Consider the following 20332-nt stretch of genomic DNA (forward strand, 5'->3'; position numbering starts at 1 on the left):
GAGAAGAGAGAGAGAGAGAGAGAGAGAGTGAGAGAGTGAGTGAGTGAGTTCGAACTGGAAGAGGCTACTTCAAACAAAGAGAGGGTTGTTGCTCCGCTTGGCCAATGCATTTGTAATGTTAATTTTCGCTTCACAAAATCAGTCTGCAGTTTTGGTTTTGTACAATCTCAAGTAAAAATTCTCATCTCCAACGTCAGCTTTATTGAATTGCGTCACTGTTGCTGATAAAAGCAAGTGATACGTGGGGCTGCGAAAGATCGCTTCTGCCACCTCCGCGCTGTGCAATATGGTAGTGCCCCAATCGCAGGGTGGGGAGCGGTGTGGATGAGAGCACAGATTCCCTGTAACGGAGAAACACTGGGTAAAGGAACGGGAAACGGGCAACATATATGACTCGAGATTGCCCTTGTGAAGGTTTCCACCACGAAGGATTACAAAAACTGTTTATTTAATACCCAGAAGGGCACAAGGACAAGAAGGCGAGGACATTCAAGGGAGCGGAAGAGGAGCGGAAGCGGAGGAAAGAGGCGCGCCAAGAAAGGCACCCAGGGTATCTTGACAGCAAACTCAGGAACTTTACTGCATTTGTTGGACTTGAAGACGAGACTGGAGTTTTGGACTGTGTCATTCAAAACGCCGTGTTTGATTGTGATTACCTCTTCCCGGAGCGAGTTGTGCTTTACTGAACATCGGATTGGAAACACAACAGGCGGGCAGGTCGCTAGCGTCCTGTGTGGCTCACACGGGGAACGTTCGGCGTCTAACACAAAGTACTGGATTTGAAACTGTCATTTTTTTCTTCCCTGGTTAACTCCCACCTGGCACGTTGTTACCGTGTTAGTGCGGATATTCGGTCTAAGGAACTTTTTGTGGAACTGTACAAGTTGAAGTGGACTGGTTTTGTTTCCTCGAGCTTGTACAACTGCTAGTTGACAGCCAGACCTTCTGGAGAGTGCGTGGGCGTTTCTTTCTTCTCTTGTGGTACTGAGGGGCTTATTTTACTGGCCGAAGCCTGCCACCCTCCAGGTGATGGGCTGCTGAGTGACCGCAACCCTGAAGACTCCTTGGGGCTTTGTCTGCATTGCTTCTGTGACATTGCCAGTGGATGACGTTGAGTGTCAGGGTTTTAAGCTAAGTGATAACCTCTCCCTACACTGGCCTACACTGACCAGTGCCCAGTCCCCCAGAAAGCGCCTGTAATTGGACCTATTTTTAGAAGGAGGGATGGGGTAAAAGCAGAAAGCTAGAAATTCAACTCCCCTCCTTCTCTTTTACCCCTTCCACCAGCCCACTTAGCAGAAAGCTGGAAAGCCTTGTTCCAGAGAAATTGCAGATAATTAATGTTTTACAGGACGATAGAAAATCAAAAGTTAGATAAACCTGTTCTTTTGTATAATTTGAGTGAGATTGGTCACAACAATTTTGACGGAAGTCTTACAAGCCTGGGAATACCTGCTGCACTGGATTTTGTTGTTAAAGGCTGCACTGGACAAGAAAATCTCATTTTGGATTACAAATTAAACATGTCCGATGAACTGCTTCTTTCCAACTTTGAGTTAATTCTACCCAGGACAACGTTCATGCCATTATGTCATTAGGATCCATTTTCAGAGTGGAAATCTTTTAGTATTCTATAATAATAGGACCTACTTTCGACTACCTAAAATAAATTACCAGCAATCTGGAGCAGTGCAAATTTCCATCTCAAAGAAACAAGCAAAACCTACCCTGAATAACCAAATATTACCCATGACCCCCAACCACATAGAAAAGTATATATATGTAGAATGAGATCTCTATATCTGTAGTGTAACTCTTTACATCCTTTATATTTTTACTTAAGATAGACAAGCTGCCTGTTCACCGATTGGTTGCCTTAGAAACCACAGAAACAAAGGAACAAGCTAGAGAAGACGGTGCCTTTTAATTTGATTGGTTGGTTTCCCACCATTTCAAGATTGACTAAGTTGGATAAACTGTTTGAGCAAACTCTGGGATTGAAAACACGCCTCATGAAGGTTACTTAAGACCCCCACAAAGGCTACCCACCTCTAAAATCATCTGACTAATTGGGGTTCCCTTCTGGATTGACCTTTTGCCAAGCATTTCCATGGTGATCACATCATCATCTGTGGAGGACAAGACTGTGCCCCCTTGCAGAATGGTCCAATCACAACCCTGGATCGCCTCTTCCCTCCATCGTGACAATAAAAGTCAGTTCCCACACACACATGCACACGCACACACACATGCACTTTTGCACACTTTTGTGAATGTTTTAAAAAAAAGCAATGCATGTATGTGTTTCTCAGTGCAATTATGCAATTAACGGTCGGTGTTAGAGATGGCTGTTCTACTAAATGTCCTTAATTTCTGTGATAAATTAACAGTGTATTTCAAAAGTAATTCTAAAGTGGATGGGGGAATTTCTCTGATATTCCTACCAAATGTCTATGTTCTTTAAACCACAAACAGCTGAGACAGTTGATAGAATTCATCCGGTTTTTATTTATTATTGTGACCATCCTTAGTCTCATCCATCCATGCATTTTCTAATCCGCTTATCCTCACAAGGGTCGCGGTCGTGCTTGAGCCTATCCCAGCTGTCTTCGGGCAGTAGGCTGGGGACATCCTGAACTGGTTGCTGGCCAATTGCGGGGTACCATCCTTAGTTGAAGTATTCATTTTATCTTTTGTTGTAAAAGTGTTAATCTAGCTGTTTGTTAGTACAGTGTGGTTTTGTTTTTGTTTTTTTATGGAGGGGGACATAGAGGGATGGTAACGTTGCAGTTTCTTGAATATAAAATCACACAGTCAGCATGTGTTTTATTAGTCAGTATGATGAAGAGGGTGCAACAGGTTGCACCATCGTCGTGTGCTCATCTCATCCCTATGTTGTGTGTTAGTGCGTTTCACAAGGAATTTTGCTAATTCCAAAAGCTTTGGACACTTTGCTACCTCCAATTCAAATAGGTTGTGCGCAGAGAGTACTTTGGACATGGTTTTTCCGTCGCTGTGGTAATTATGCGCATGTAACCGGTGTCCTTTGTTGAAAGGTCTATTAATTGTCTGCAGGTCTCTTCTGACAGGGTTGTTAGCATGTAAACACTATTTATAAAATGACACGAAAAAGTTTTGTGTATTTTTTTTTTTTTGGAATAGTTTGGACTTGTGAAATGGAACACACTTACTTATACCTAAGTCTCCTTTTTTGACTTTGCTTTATTAAGTAACTCCCCGTTTGATTTTTCAACTGGACTAATGCCTGTTATCAACTTGTTAAAGTTTATGTCGTCCAAATTAACAGAATTTGAGCTGCAGTGCTTTTATTAGTTTTGGAATGGCAATTTTATTCTATAGCGTTTTGCTAGGGTCATCAACATGGGGCCTGTGCCCACCAGGTAGGATGGATGAAATGAGTAGCCCACTGGCCTGTTCTAGGACAATGCAATTTCTTAGGAATATTTAGAAGTGATCATTTGTAAAAGGTCTGGAGAGATTTATAAAGGGGGAAAAGTGTTGCATATTGATATTTATTTTTCCATAATTTTTGTCAGAAATCATTAACCTGATCAGTGTCTTCACATAAATAAAAGCATAATTAAAGGTGATTCGTTAAAAGCAAATTAGTTATTTCCGAAGTATCAAACCCGCAGCCCTTTGCAACAATAACCACATTGAAACTCTCAGCTTCAAAAAGGTTGGTGACCCCTGGTGTACGTGTATAGGAAAAAAAATTGATTGCTGCGTTTCCTCAAAGAGTGGCCAGTGGCATTTATTTATTCAATTTCCAGGTGCACTGTGTGTCCAATTGAAGGAAGGTGTGAGAGGGAGGCATTTATTAGCAAAAAATGTTTCAATATACTCTAATGTTTTCCATTAATTGCTTGATTAAGAATTGTAACTTTACCTTTTCGATCTGAATCAATTGTGTAACTGAGCAAATGAGTGATTTGAATGTCTATTTATTCTCAGTTAATGCCAATATTGTGCTACTCTCAGAGGAGGGAAATAATTGTTCCATCCTTGTTTCCTTGCTTTAATTGTTAGACGGACCAGGTTGAAGCAGACGTGCTGGAGTACTGTACTCGAGTGAACAAATGTAGCACATCTGTAAGACCCTACGCAATGTGTATTTTGTGGACCATATGTTTTATTTCCAAAACGTTTGTTTCCTCTCTATTGTACATAGTTCTCATGGCTTTTTTTGGGGGTGGGGGGGTGTTTTGTTTTTGGGTTTTTTTTTTTTAAAGATACCTTGGACTTTGTCTGCAGTTTGGGAAAGATTGAGAGTGTAAGAATAGTAGTAGTAGGGGTTAATTTTTGAGAAAATGCAGGAACAGAAAATTTTGATCACCAAAAAGTTTTGTTGTTTGACCTGACGTTAAAATTATTTACTGGTCTTTTAAGAGAGATACATCATTTAGCAGAAGTTGGTTCCTATGACTGGTGTGTCCAATCATTCCATATAAATCATTTTGTATGTCTTAATTTAGTAATACCCGATCGTTTGGGTTTGATTTTCAATGCATTTATTTCGGTTTTAGCCAGATGTTCGTGACCGGAAGAAGGATGTTCGAACTGTTATCTGGGAGTTGTAGTCCTCTTCACGTGTGTCGCACAGAAGCAAAGTCATCTGGCAGCTGCCCAAAAAAAAAAAAAAAAAGGCTATCTGATGACATCACCCCTCGGTGACGAGTTGGCATCTTGCATTTCTTCAGTTTCTGACAACTTCCAAAACCTTTCGCGTGGATTCGGTGTAAAATGTTCAATTTTACGGCTCCAACTACCGATTTATCTTAATCGATTAATCCGTTGATTTTTTTTCAATTAATTAATCAGATTTAAAAAATTGTTTAATTTCTATCCCTTTTATTCAAAAACAGGACATTTGCTTTAAATAGACATTCCAGAAAATCCACAAACAAATTAGGATTCAGTTACTGCGTTGGCCTGTATGTAACATGTCAGAAAATAGGGGGAAATGTTATTTTCCCCCCAAGTAAAAGCAGCGGATTCCAAATGTCCTATACGGATTACATAAAAATGTAATCACTACCGGTACTCAGGTTTACATGGAACCTTGTATTCCAATTAGAATGAAACCAAATTGTTAAATGGAAAGAAATTTAATTTGGGATCAAAGGGATGGTGTATACCCACGTAATCTTGAAGAAGAAATCTGAAGTGACGTCATACTATCTTCCTCTGCTCCACCGTAAATATGTGATCAAATAAAGACATTTTAGACTATTGAGATTACTGTAACAATCAAAATTGAAGGTCAACATCCAGGCAACAACCGCTGCCCGTTCTGAAACTCTTTGCAGCCATTGAAGGTTTGAGCCGAGTGCAACAAAGTGAGATGCTAATGCTAGCCCCCGAATGGCCGTGACGTTCGTTCCCATAGAAGGCAAAGTCAAGTCAAGTACAAGTTTATTGTCAAATGTGCTGTACAGCACAGATGAAATGTAATGTCTTCCTTCTCAAGACAACATAAAACAAGAGGAGCTGCTGCGGGTGCCCGCGCCGCCATCAAAAGAAAAGTTAACATCAAAATCATAAAGCCAATTCATGTTCATTGAAAATCAGACAGACCTTGCTCAATTCTCAAATGCTTTTCCTGAGGCTGATTTTTTTTATATTTTTTTATCAATGCCAAAACTTGTGGTATCAATACAGAGCATACATCCTTGATTTTTTTTCTTTTGTTTTTGTGGCATCAATGAACAGAACGCAGCAACACTGCAAACTTGCTTTGGACTTCACACATTTGTGGCCAGTGCCCTGTTTTTGCTGTTATGTGCTGGAGAAAGGGCACCCTTGCATCAGATAAGAACAGGCTGAACAAGCTTATTAATAAAGCAGGCCCTGTGTTTGGTTCAGAACTCCCAACACTTCAACTGGTGACCTAGGGAGGGATGCTCTCTAAGATCACATCCATCAAGGCCAACCCCACCCAACCCCTTCATGCCCTGGAGGTGATCAGTGGCAGCAGTTTCAGTCACAGACTAATGGCACCAAAGCGCAAGTCAGAAGGTTTCAGAAGGACTTTTATTCCAGCTGCTATTAGACTTTCATTCACAGGGTTCCTGACGTCCACTTTTTTGTACTTATATTGTATGTGAATGATAGATGTATGAAAGTTGTTTTCTGTGGAAGCTGCTGTAACAGCATAATTGCCTGAAAAAGGATACATAAAGAACCTGTCTCTCTTATGTTATTTTATCTAATCAAATCCAATCTAATCTAAATTGTGAATTAATCTCAGATGAAATATAGAAAATAAAATGTTCCCATGCATGTAAGTAATATATAGTGAAAAACTAATAAGGAATCAAAACAGAAAAAAAATTCCTTTAACTCAGAACATTTACTACCAAAAAACTGGAGGTCCTTTGAATAAGTCCCCTTTAAACAGGCATTTAAATGTTGAATACCAGGAACAAAACACTAAGAAAAAATAAGGTTCAGACACACTATAGAAGTTTCACTTACTTTTCATCAGCCATCTGAGCTTCAATGAGACTGTATGCTGTATCCATAAGCTTCACCCTTAGCGGTTCTGTGAATGGTCTTCAGTCTTATTAGTGTTAATTCATTCATTCATTCATTCATTTTCCGAACCGCTTGATCCTCACTAGGGTCGCGGGGGGTGCTGGAGCCTATCCCAGCCGTCTTCGGGCAGTAGGCGGGGGACACCCTGAATTGGCTGCCAGCCAATCGCAGGGCACACAGAGACGAACAACCATCCACGCTCACATTCACACCTAGGGACAATTTAGAGTGTTCAATCAGCCCACCATGCATGTTTTTGGAATGTGGGAGGAAACCGGAGTACCCGGAGAAAACCCACGCAGGCCCGGGGAGAACATGCAAACTCCACACAGGGAGGCCGGAGCTGGATTCGAACCCGGCACCTCTGCACTGTGAAGTCGACGTGCTAACCACTGGACTACCGAGCCGCCTTTAGTGTTAATTAATTACTCAAATTAATTTTTGATTGATTTAGGGAATATGAAGGTTTTGCACCTTCCACCTCTGATCTAATTTCTATCAATGAAATTCATATGTTCGTCGAAGATGGATATTCACAATTAGAGGAGAGCCATCTCACCCGACTGCTTCACTGCGAGAAGCACTCCTTCCTGTGCTAATATAGTGCTTTGTGATTATATTATGATATGGTATGCAGTATTATATAAAACTTACATTGTTCCATACAACTATTACGTTATTTTGATGTGTGGCATTGTTTTTTTTTTTTCTTTGCTCAACGGTGGCCATGACTTCGCTCTCTCAGCCCCACCTACTCGGGAATTTGAGGCTGGCCCTCACTGGCATGGGAGCACAGATTCCGGAGTCAGCGGCTTTCAAGGCTTCGAGCCTGTTTTGCGGTTTTAATAACATAAACTCACACTGGTCTAGCTGGCATCCATTATAATGGGTTAACTCTGCTGCTACAAATGTAGCATCCAAGCCCTTCACTCTTTTGGCATAACCAACCGATTTCCACTCAATGCAACTGTTATATGAACCTACAAGTTCTACTGGAGAGGGATGACGTTGCAATGTTGTTGCTCAAAAAGCGTCACAAGTGCACTCAGTAAAATGTCTGGGGAAAATACAAGCAAGCTGAGCAAACATCGAAAATGTGCATCTCACCTCATAGAAGTGGTTTTTGAAGTACAACTGCATGTTACAGCCTATTTGCTCTAAACAAGTTTTCTTGACATTAAATAATTGTATTCCTACTTACTTATCACTGGTTAGTCTACAGTCTTATTTCATTCTGTAGATTTTACTGTTTGGTCTTTTTGACCTCTTGATGGTGCCGTATTGCAAATGAAGCACCATGGAGCATGTGCAAACCAATTGGCAGGAAAGCTTCAGAGCTTCATGAAGCTTCATCTCACCATCACCATTAGTGATAACGATGCTTGTTGAAATGTATCTTATTTGTCGCCACAGAGGCAAGGGTCGGTTAGTTAGAGGAGAGGATCTTTACCACAGAAGGATGTTTAGACATGCAACATAGCAAGCGGATCTGGTAGCTTGTGCCTTGGTGCGGCACGTGTGCCAAGTATTCTCTCCCAGTTCGCGAGCAGCACCTCAGAGCTGATTTGTTTGCATGACCTGTAACAAGCCGCATGCTGCCTATGATTGTTGAGTTTGTTGGGAGAGGAGGGAGATGGCGTTCATGTTTAAGAATTGATCGAATTTATTCTGTAAAAGAAACATTGATCACATTGTAATCGTGATTTCAAGCAAAAACGGTAAATACTTCAGCCCGAGTCTTTGTGGCTGAATTACTACTAATGTCCACTTTATGCTTCAAGTTGGATTGAATTCAAGTCAAATATGAAATCATCATTGTTACTCTGAACAACTTTGGTTGGATTAGAAAAATTGGAAATCTGATTTTCTATCCAGGAAAAACATTCCCTAAAAGACCATATATCCAACACAAAAACAACTATTTGTTTCTAAAACACACACATGATCTGTTTTACAATATTCTTGGTGTGTTACTCTGGTTGAAGTGGCCATTTCAGACTCACCATTTTAAGACTGTCATTTTGGGGAAACCTTGTCATATTGCTACTCAAAGGTTAGTAAAATAAACAAAGAATCAGATTGTCAGGCATATGATAACAATATGGTATCACATAAAGTATCTGATTTTTGTCAGACAGGCTGTGTTGAAGTGATTTCTTGATTGAACAAATCTGGAGGTAACCAGGCTTGTGTGTGGTTCCTGAAAATGAACTCAGCATTCCAGAAAAAGTGATAAGGCACAATCAATTTAGGGTTAACAAGGGAGGCAATTACTTTTTTACACTGGACCTGGTAGATTTGAATAGTTTTTCCCCCTTAATAAATAAATAAAATCATCATTTATAAATTGCATTAGTTTACTTGGGTGATCTTTGTCTGATATTTACTGTTGTTTGATTATCTTAGACATTAAAGGCAAACATCTACCACGAACTGCTGCTTGGGGTCTGGGTGAATGAGAACTGGGACATTTACAAAGCAATCTGGTCAAAAGCACATTGAGCATCAGTGGACCACATGAAGCCAAGTTTGCTGGAGGTGAACCGTGTAAGAGGTGCTGTGATGCTGCTGAAGTTGCGAATGAATCACCTGCAAAAATTAGCGTACCCAAGAAAACATAGCTGCTTTCAACTGGCAGATAACAGGCCACCCCCCTGACTGCTTTGATTTTCTGCGAGATTGGCCCTGAGTTGCCCTTTTCCCACCACATAGCCCAAGAATTTAACAGTGGAAATGTAAAACTCACATTTCACATCATTGACAAGTAAAGTCAAGTACAACTTTATTGTCAAATGTGCTGGAAAACAACGTATTTTCCAACAGCCTCCTGAAAATATGCCCCACGAGATCCACATGCTTCTTTTGTGTCTCAGTACATCATTGACCAAAGACTGGAATACTGCTGGATAGATGGATTGATGGTTGGATGGATGGGCAGGCAGAATGGACAGAGGTAGAGACGAATAGATCAAGGTTCCCACAAGTACTTGAAAATGATTACCGGTAATCAATTTTCCTCTCATGGAAAATTACAAAAAAAGTAAGATATCTCGAAAAGCTTAAGTTGTCGTGGAAAATGATTTTGCTTCCTCTTGCCTTGTGGGTGAACGTAAATAAGTTAAGCAGACACTTGTGTCTGTTTTCGGCTCCTTTTAATGGGCAACATTGAACTGTCCCGCTTTTCTTTATCTCTGATTCTAGCTGGCATAGCGCCCTGCATGACACTACCAACCAATCACAATGCATATTCCCTTTGAACAATTCTGCTGCCTAGTGTTTCGATGACTTTGCATAACCAATTAAGCATTTATTTTCAACAAAAATAACGTGCCAAAACTAGATAATTTCTGTTCAAGAGTGTTGCTGCAGAGCTGTATATCAAGTGTGAAGTGTTTCTCCCTTACTCTGTCTCCTCTGTTGAGTGACAGCTGTCATGGGTATACCATAACTTTTGGCTGTGCGCTCCGAGATGAAATACATCTTCGGTTTCAGTAGAGCTGCAGCGAATTTTGCAATACAAACTAGCTGGTTCTGCCATTATACAAATCGCTTGAATAATGAAAACTACATGCATGAGTGATTGCTGCTTCGCTCGCGTCGACAGTGAGCTGGTTATGCTACATAGAATTAGCACGTAGGTAGCAGCACCAATGTGTGCTGACAGCAGTGAGTGACAGACTCGACTGACTCTGTTCAGATTTTATCATTATCGCATAATCCTTTCCACTTTCTTGGAGAAACTTTGTGCTCTACGGATGAGAACTCGCAGAGCGCCATCTCCGTCGGCAGGGCAACGGGCTCTATGAGAGGTCGGTTTGGTGACTTGAGAACTGATGGAGCGTCTCACTGCAAAGCAGGCCAGCCGAGGCGGTGCAATTTCTGTTAAGTTCTTGCCAACGGAAGCGAATCAGTTAAAGGATTGACTCTGATTGGCTGTTGTCATGTACATTTCCGGTATGTTTCATCGCTTAAATACGCACACAGCCGAACACCCTGATCAACCTCCAAATTATCACCATCATCGATTTCAATCATTTAATCGCCCTGCCCTACTATGTACAGTGTTTTCATGTATGAACCAAAGGAGAGCACTTGCAACCTAGAATCATGTTGTGGGAGAGTTTAGGTGAGTGAATTGAATGACAAAAGAAGAGGAGCCATATCAAATGCGCTCACCGGCCAGCAGTCAAAACAAAGGCTCTGCCCACTGACTTCGCTTCTAGACAGCACAAGAGAATTACGATTCCCACACAACTGTTTGACCTTCTTGCTTCCTCCGTATTAACTAGAATAGCTTGGGAAAAAAAAGCCAGTAACTCACTGAGGGACGAACAATTGAGACTGTTGGCGAAAGTAGAAAAATGCGCATTTACATCACAATTCGTCAGTGTTCGCCAAAGGTCGTAAATGTTCGCGAAAGGTTTGCCAGACGGTTATAGTGTTTTTTTTCTTGTCGCAAAGGAACTTATGAACATGTTTTCAAAAGGGTAAAGTGAATCTGTCACTCTCAAAAAAATCTTGTTCAGTCCCAAAATTTTCCTGTTAGGATTGTATTCAGTATGACATAACTAAAGTGAGAATGAACTTCTGTAAATATTGGTGTAACTATGGTGATGGAATCTACTGACACACCTCATAAAATTGGTTCAGGAAACTGTCTGTTTTACTTCTGAAATGAACATTCTGAAATGATAACATTCACTCTGAAGGAAAACAAGACTTTTGAAAAGATAATGACATCATTTATCGCTTATATCAAAAATATGGATTCGACATGTAAAATGAGTGATGCCTGACCTGTGCCCTCCTTTTTTTTGTTATTCAAATTGTTGAATGAGAGCCATTTGTTAGAAGATGAGCAAGTTTGATTTTTATTAGGATTTTTAATGTAATTATTTAATTTACTTTTTCTGTCATTGGTTATTTGGTGTGTTTATGGTATAGATTTTTTTTAATTAAAAAAAAAGTTTTTTCAAAAGAACTGACGCGCAAGTGAAGAGCAAGCAATGCTAAAATTAGCTTAAACATTGTGTGGGAACCAAGCTATGTCTCCAGTTGTCCTGGACAAATGATTGTGTTGCAAAGATGACAGTTTTATGTTGTCTTTAACTTCTTCATCATCATCACCATCTTTTTGATGGAGCTGATTAAGGAAGGTTAATCAGACAATACAGCATCTGTTGTCAATTTCACCTGGAAGCTGCCTTTTTTGTATTAGAATGACTGAAAAAGCAGTGGTGTGGACTGTTGGTCTGCATTCTTCCATCCACAACCACTGTCCACATGGATTTTGTCAGTGATCTAAATGGGAACTTTTGTTAGAAATAGACTAGTTCTAGTTCTACTTCAGTACTGAATTAAAACTGAGTTACTGATCTTTAATAAAGTTTTCGTAAGCCCAACTTCTGATTTCCTCTTAAAAGTTGTATTTATATTTTTTTGGGAGGGACGCAAGTAAACAGGTGTTAGAATATATATTAATTATTTAAACAACTATCATCTGATATTTACAAGATAACCTTTTATCTTGAAAAGTATACTTTACTTATTTTGCTATTTCCAGAAGTAAAAAGTTAGTCTATAATGAATTAGACAACTTATCATGTACAATTAACACATTTAAAATCTCATTTTGCCACTTGCTCTCCACTGAAAATGACATCACATGTACACAGGGCACGGGTAACGACCACTCACGGCTCATGTTGTGTTTGCAAGCGGAGCTGAGTTCTATTCACTTTTTTCAACGCGGTTATCATTTCAGTCAGGTTGAGTACCGGTACATGTTTTTGTGTCAATTGTCTTTTTGTACACCCTGATGAATTCTATTTTAGCTTCCATGATCTAGTACAGTGTTTCTCAAAGTGTGGCATGCTGGGCTGTCTCTAGTGGTACTCGGAATAATCATTGAATATTGTTGCAGGCCTACAATTGTGTTGAGCAGACTGTTGATGAGTTGTGTAATTTCAGATTGTCCGCAAAGGGTCACCACAAAAGAAAGAATAAATAAAAACAGAATGTTATGATGAAGTCATTTTCTTCTCTTGTGGTTGTTTGTAAAATGACTGCAAAAATGGAAAATAACCTGTTTGTATTTTTTTTTTTTTTTTACCAGATTTTCAGGAGACAACAGAACACAAAAACATTCTCTAAAAAGACCCACACCCACCCTTCCTAAAAACACAAAAACCCAATTTTCTCCGGAACCTTTCATCCGATTTTCAAAATTTAGGGTGTTCTGGCACTCAGGTTGAAATGGCCATTCAAACCAGATGTTGCACTTTGACAGACTTTGAGGAAATATTGTCACGTTATTAACGTTATTTGTGATATATCATTTATCGTGAAAGCTTCTGAGAGAATACATCATCCGAAAAAAATTGTCCACATGAGAGGCCTACCATCAGATCTTAAACGCCAGCTCATAACGAAACACACGCTGCCTATAGACAAACCGTCATTTTGCTTTTATCACAAAGCATGATGAGCTGGAAAAAAAAGAAAATCGAAAAACTAAATCAGTCCACTATTGAGTCTTGTGGTGGTGCGAGCATAACCAAAACAAAAAAAAAAGAACTTGATTAATTGTGGGATTGGTGGTAAGAGACCGAACGGCGGCTCACCTGAGTGTCTACCTTTTTTGCCAAAGCTTTTTCTTTTCTTCTTTGACCACCTATGCAATACCTGTTTGAGGAAAATCTTTCTTCACTTGTGTGCAATTCTTTTCTGGAAAGCAGACACTGAAATTTGGGGTTGATTTTTAGTTGTTGCTATACATACAGCCGGTCTAAATGTTAAAAACCTATTTGTATTATTTAATTTTTCGGTGCAACATATATTGATTGAATCAATAAGTACAGCTGTTTCAGATTTAGAAAAACTTTGGAGAATCAATGTTTAAGTCAGTAGAATGCACACTGCTTAATGTTACAGTGCCTTGCATTTTGTATGTTAGATAATGTTAACTATTAATATTAAACCTCTGCCTTTTAATTAACACTAAGGCCTACTACATTTCTGTATTTTAATGGTAGGACATGGAGACCTACGTTAGTTGATTTTTTTGGGTGGTAACTTCGTGTAAAAATTTCGAGAACCACTGATCTAGTATTCTATTGGCGACTGCAAGAATTGGTTTCTGACTCTTCTGTGTGTTGACATGATGCCCAAAGTGGCTTTCCCATGGTGTCCTAGATAATGCTGCATCATTGTGCATCTCCACAACACTGGTGAATACATGAAACTGTTGGCATAACATTTGTGAAAAAATAGATGCTTTTTGAATTGCATAGAAGGGAAAACTGAAGTGAGCAATGGCCACGTATAAGCATGAATCGAGAATTTCGGCTTTGAGATGAGGTTTGACAAAGCAGGAAGGATGATGAAGGAAAGGGGGTGGAGAAGAGTGCCTCATAGGGAAAGGGTGGGTTGGGTTGCTAGGGAAGAGTGGATCAGCCTGCTACTAAGAGCCAGCCCTGCTATTGGAAGCTACTTGCATAGCAGGAGAGAGGAGGAAGAGAAGTAGCTAATGAGTGCTGTAGGCTGGTTGCTGAGACAGCACAGAGTTTATTTATAGAGTGCTGGCCGGCCAGCCCTTAGATACCAGCAGCCAATCAGCTGATGGAGAATGAGAGGGGCCCAACCAATGGCAGCGCAAGAAGGGGAATGTCAGAGTGAGGAAGTTCTGTGAGTGCGTCTCAGCCTCTTAAAGAGACTGTGCCAATTTCTCAGTACTAGGCAGATATTTTCTCTCCCCAGCAGTGTCATGTGTCCGTAAGCAGGCCAGGACCCAGAGCATCACAACAATGACTCTCAGTGACATTTGACTGGATAATTCTTTCTCTGCGTTTTCTTGCATACACAGATATGAAAACATGCAATATACTGCTCACCACAGCTGAGTGCTGTTATATATTTTTCGAAATGTTAATTTCTACAGATCAGTAATTCATCACGTTGAATCATTTTAGAAAGATGCTGGGTGCTGAAAATAAATGGAAGAAGATAAATGCGAAGAAATTACTCTTAACATGACCTCTGTGAACATCTAAGCTGAATTACAAAAAAATGTTTCAGTTTTGCATGTGTGAGACCAATTTTCCTTTCTAGGGAAACATGAATTGTGTTTTTAACACCCAACAGCTCAGGTTTACAAAGAGGGTGTAGGCAGCTTTAATTCTGGCTCCTTCAGGCCTGCTATGCTTGCTCTGACCTTGCTTATTTGGTGGCAGTACACTCTCCTCTACCGACGACTGGTCGGAAAAAAATTACTTTTAAGAAGTTGGTACTTCTCAATGCATCATCAGTGTGTTGATTTTTTTTTTTTTTTTTTTTTTTTTTTTTTTAATTATTTAAAAAGAACCCTCAAAAACTTTCTTTTTTTTTTTTTTTTTTTTTTTTTATAATACTGATAGAGAACCTCTACAACATTTCCTGCTGCTTCACTAGATCTGTGCGTCTTCAAATAGTAAAAGAGCACCATTCACGGGTGAAGTTGATTAGCGACATTTCCAATACAGTACTATTTCTTTTTGCCTCTAGCATCACTATGCTTTTTAAGAGTGTGGGTTCATTGTATGGCACAACTTATTTTCTTTGAGGAGAACCAAGAACTTAAATTTTAAGTTATTTTTTGTGGAGTGTTTACAGAGTAGCAACAAAAGTATTCTCAAGGATTTTTAACAATCTTTGCTATGACGCAAGGAACTAATGAAAGGGGGGATGGGGAGTGTGATTTGTATATGAAACATTCATTCATTAACAAAAGAGGAGAAAATGTAGCAACTTTCAAAACATTCAGTAAAATTACGACTGTAAATACTTAGGTTGCAACCTTTTCAAAATTATTTCAGTGAAGAACCCCTGGCTTTATGATCCCCAGCTGCATGGCAGTATCAAGTAAAGTGGGACACTCACGCTGAATAGTCATATTAATGGTGGACACGGAGTTGCATATACAGTACTTACAGTCATTTGAGGCACTGTATTTGAACTATCAGACCACAAAGAACAGCAGTATTAGTATCATTTAGCAGATTCACGCAAGGACCACACAAAGTGTACACCACAAGGCTTTCTCCAATAAAATTGAAAGGATTCACAGTCTCTAAAATCTAAATAACCCTATAATTATACATTTTCACTTATGATAGATGTTACATTTTCTATATTACATCACTTTTAACTTGAATTAGCTGTTTAGCTTTACTGACTCTACATTCTTAAATGGCAGGAGGGTAAAAAAGTCATTTTCACTCTGGACCTCAAATGACAGACAGATATTGTTCCCCTCACAGAGCCATGACTGAAAATAATTCTTCCATCCCTTTTCTTCATCTTAACCAGGGTCGGCTTGTGAGGGCAGCAGTTAAAGCAGTAAGCCCAGACTTGCTTCTCCCTAGCCACTTCACGAGCTATTCCGGGGTTATCCCATTGTGGTCCCAGGCCAGCCAGGAGGGATTTAGGTGCTTTTCCATTCGAGGGTCGAGAGCGGTCTGTCCCTGCTCTGCCCCAGCCTCCCTTAACCTGGCCTATGTTGCTTCTAAATTACAACATGCTTGGGGCGGGATCAACTTAAATGTGCGAGACACCAGTGGACACTGGCAGTCTGGGGTTCAGCCATAAGATTTGGTGAGTGACGAATCTCGCCCTCTTACTGTGCAACAATTAAAAATATGAATCTCAGTCGCATGACATGGCGAAGTTGTAAATTACAACCCATCAAATGTACAGAGGCTTTCACGCTGACGAAAAATCTATTTCCTTGTTTAAGTCAGTGAGAGACAGCTGTCCGCTGCCAAGTGATAAAAATACAGTATATACAGTGTGCACGTTGTGTTTTAAAGCAGTACTTCACCGTATTTCATATGTACCGTTGGATGAAATAGTGAAGCTTCTGGTTTTAGTGAAAGGTGCGCACCTCGCTGGGTCCAATCACTTGAATGAGTTGGCTCTCCATTTAAATCACAGAGGGCTCGCTCATAACTGTGCTCGCTTGAAGGCAGGAAGTTTCTTGCCACATTGCTTCAAGAAAAGCTTACATCTGTCAGCCAATCAGATGACAATGACATCACATCCCTCCTCGCCCTGTGTTCTAGAACCAGGTTGGAAGAGGTTTTGAGAATCAGTTCCACCGTAACAGCACAGCCTCTTGGTTAAGTGTCATGGAAAAGCGACCACACAGGGACACAACCGGTAGAATGAAAAAAGGAGCTATAGTCTCTCCTGTGTGTGCTGGGTCATCTCCGAGGCCGTCTCCTGATAGAATGTGTCAGGAACACCTCACCGGGGAGGTGTCCACGAGGCATCTTAACTATATGCCTGAGCCACCTCACCTGGCTCCCCCCAATCCCGAAGAGCAGCAGCCCAATTCTTAGTCCCTCCCAAATGACACCTGGACACCCATACGAAGGAATTTCATATCAGCCGCTTGTGTCTGTTGTCTTGATTTTTCGGTCATGAGCTACATTTTGTGACCATAGGTGAGCTGATAACATAGATTGACCGGAACATCGTGGGTCTTTGGGGTTATTTACGTCTACCCCATGGAAGACCAATCCATGGAAAATTGTGACAACCAAATATAAAGACAGTACTATTGTTAACCTCAAGAAAAATTGCAGTTTTCGTACAGATTATCTGCCAAAATGGAAAGACCAAAACTGTTGAGCAAGATACATGAAAGACACAGTTGATTTAAGTTTCTATACCCCAAATTAATGACTCTGCAATTACTCAGAGGTGGACATTCAGTCAGAATGACGGAAGGTCAGTCAGTCCATCATTGCTTCTGGCGGACCCACGTTGGCCCAGTCTGTCCTTTGTCCGCGACAGCCAATTGGCGTGGAAAATGTAATTTCCACATCACAGACAGTCGCCACACAAGCCGACACATCAAATAAAGAAAAATAAATAAACAAAAATAGACACACACCTGCACAGCGTGGTGATTGGTGGAATAAAAACAATGTGGGAGACGCCATTGAGCTCTGCGGGACTGAAAGTTCGACAACACTTATTAATTTTTTGTGTTTTTGGCTGCATGTCAATTTTGCTGCATTTGTGTGTGACAATACCGGGAAGTCTGCTTCTCGCTGCCGTTTGGCAATAATCTATGTTCCTAAAGTATGCTCAGATAGGAGCAATAGCTTGAAATTTAGTTTTTAGTTTACAGGACTGAATGACCCTCATATCAGTCTTTTTGAATAATTGATTTGTTTTTTTGTTTTTTTTTTTAAGGGAATTTAATGACAATGATATTTCCAATGTCAGATTGTGGTTCTTTTGCCCTCAGCTTCTTGTATTAGTCTCTCATTAACTGGCACTCACGGCGAAGTATGTTTGCCTTTGATTTGAGGTATGCCACAAAAGCATCACATATTCTACCTTTGAATGCTTTGTAGTGGTCATTACATATCCGTATTTGCAATATTTATACATAATTGCACAGGAGAAAATGTTTATTTTCCACTATTTTAACTTGAGGTCAGACAATGAATCCTTGTTTGAATGACTATTTCGATTGTTAATTTTGTATTAGTAGCTCAGAGCATACGTATTTACCTACTTAGAATTACAACTACTACTACGTATTACTACTTAGAATAAATGTTTTTTTTGTGTGTTATGATGACATTTTTCCCCTAACTTGATTTTTTTTTAAATTTTTATTTTATTTTTGTCACCTTTTTAAAAATCGCACTTAAATTTTAACCTTAAAAGTAATGGCCCCACTTTACCTACTATTTTGGAGTTTGACCTGGCTTCTCCAAAGACTTCATTTTGTAGCTGTTGTTGAGTGAAAGTCAATGAGAGAGAATGTATGTATACGTCAGTTAATTCGGGAAGTACCACTTGTTTGGCAGTCATAGAGCCTATTGTGTTCATGTAGTTGTTGGATTCAGTGATCAACTCTTCGCTCTTGCTCACATCAAAATGTACATCAAGCGACTGCAGACATGTCTTCTGTATTTGGCGACGAGTTGGTAACTTGCATGAAGTATTCAGAGAAGGACTTGCTTATATATTTCAGGTCATTTTCCTGCTGCATAACCCAAGAGTGCTTGAAGGGCCATCAGTTAATTCGGGGCCAGCAAAATAACACCTTTGTGTTTGGAAATCATGGAGCTGATTGTGGTCATGAAGATGTCAGCAGTTGGATTCAGTGATCAACTCTCCTCACATCAAAGTGTACAACATAAGACGACAGATGTGTTCTGTATTTTTCCACAACTAGTTGGTAATGTGCATAAAGCCTACAGGTGGCTTGGCCAAATTTGCCTTTCCTGGATTTTACACAAATCAACGGTGATCTATGTGAGGATAAAACATTTCTTTTATTATTGTAATATACCGGTAAATGTCTTTTTTTTTTTTTTTTTTTTTTTTTGGAACGAGAAAACAACTTTAGGACAAAAAGGATACTGAATGATTAGAATGATGGGGATTCCCTATTTAATCATGTCTCTTGTCTTAATCTGTCTCTTCAGGTGTAAGCAGCTCAGGATGTCCGCCCACCTCCACCTCCTCCTCCTCCTCCTCCTCCTCCTCCTCTACTGCCCAGGGCTTCTCCCTCGCTGAGCCAGCCATGACCAGCCAGCACACACATACACACCCCTCCTTCAGCTCCATCCACTCCATGGCCGAACAGCAGCAGGTAATGCAGTGCCCCTTCCAGAAATACATTTGGCAGATGAACACGGCATGAGGCCATAAGTCTCAAACTGGAGCCGAATAACGATCCTGATCCTTAGAATCATGGTGTGTTGGAGGAGGGAAACATTAAAAACATGCTGGATAGTCATTTTCATTGACGAGGCATTTTGGAATCTCGAAACAATTTTATTTGAAAATGGGTCCCAAAATAGAAGTTTGGGAAATTTAACATTAAAAAAAACAATTGTTTGCCATAAAATACTACACATGCTAGTGCATTGCAACACAAACTACAAAGACCACAGTGAATTTTGTTTTACGTTGACATTCTTGGTCCTATGGAATCATGTTTACTCTTGCTGTGTTTGCTTTTCCAGTCTTGTTACGTAAATTTAGACTGTCCATACAGAGGGAGTCATTATTCTTTAAAGACCTTGTGACTTTTACATTCATAGTCATATGGAATCGTGCTTACTCTTGCTGTCTTTGCAGGTAGGTTTGTTATCTCTGTTAGACCGTGTTATGCAGCTTCCTGTCTTTTCCTCTCCTTTCTTCCAATCTTCCATAAATCTTACTGCGTAGGAATCCCTTGCATTGTTGGATGTACAAAAGGCTAATGGTCAGGTTTCCAGGGATGTGTTCCTCGAGCCGGTCCTTGGCCTCGAGGACCGGCTCGAGGACCAAAGGTCGGTCCTTGGTCCTTGGCCTTGGCCTTGGAAGTCAATTCCTTGGCCTTGGCCTCGGCCTTGGGAGTCAAGTCCTTGGCCTTGGCCTTGGCCTCGGGTTGCCGGTCCTCGGACACAATGAAAGATTAGAGCCTCAAATCTCTTGTCCACAAGTATAAAGTGGATCCGAGGACCGCAAAAATCACGAAGGAATCAAATAAATTCCATCCGTAGAAACCCATATTGATGGATTAAGCTGGCGCTTTAAAAGGGGCGGGTCTGCCACTGACGGGCGACAGTTAGCGCAACGAATAAAGAGCGGCATCACAGTTAGTTTCAATCACGGTTTGTTCCGTTCGCGATCGGCAGTTTAAATAGCGTGTAAAGTCTTTCTGTAACAGTGGTGTCTTTTATGTAGTTATTTTTGCACAGTCGTCACGTTTCTGCGGTGGCAC

General features: G+C 40.3%; 1 protein-coding gene across 2 annotated transcripts in view; it reads left to right on the forward strand.

Moving 5' to 3' along the window:
- dyrk1b (dual-specificity tyrosine-(Y)-phosphorylation regulated kinase 1B) overlaps positions 1 to 20332 on the forward strand; it is a 52448-nt gene that overhangs the window by 18583 nt on the left and 13533 nt on the right. The window contains exons 1-2 of one of the 2 annotated variants that reach the window (XM_019879953.1): positions 66 to 2213; positions 19047 to 19213. In XM_019879953.1, the coding sequence (XP_019735512.1) occupies positions 2111 to 2213; positions 19047 to 19213 (270 nt within the window). In that variant the 5' untranslated portion in view covers positions 66 to 2110. Of the gene's footprint in view, positions 1 to 65; positions 2214 to 19046; positions 19214 to 20332 lie in introns of those variants that run through there. The other variant, XM_019879954.1, reaches the window with a different exon arrangement.

The sequence above is a fragment of the Hippocampus comes genome, unplaced genomic scaffold, assembly GCF_001891065.2.
Source record: "Hippocampus comes isolate QL1 unplaced genomic scaffold, H_comes_QL1_v1.1 scaffold135, whole genome shotgun sequence".
Taxonomy (NCBI): domain Eukaryota; kingdom Metazoa; phylum Chordata; class Actinopteri; order Syngnathiformes; family Syngnathidae; genus Hippocampus; species Hippocampus comes.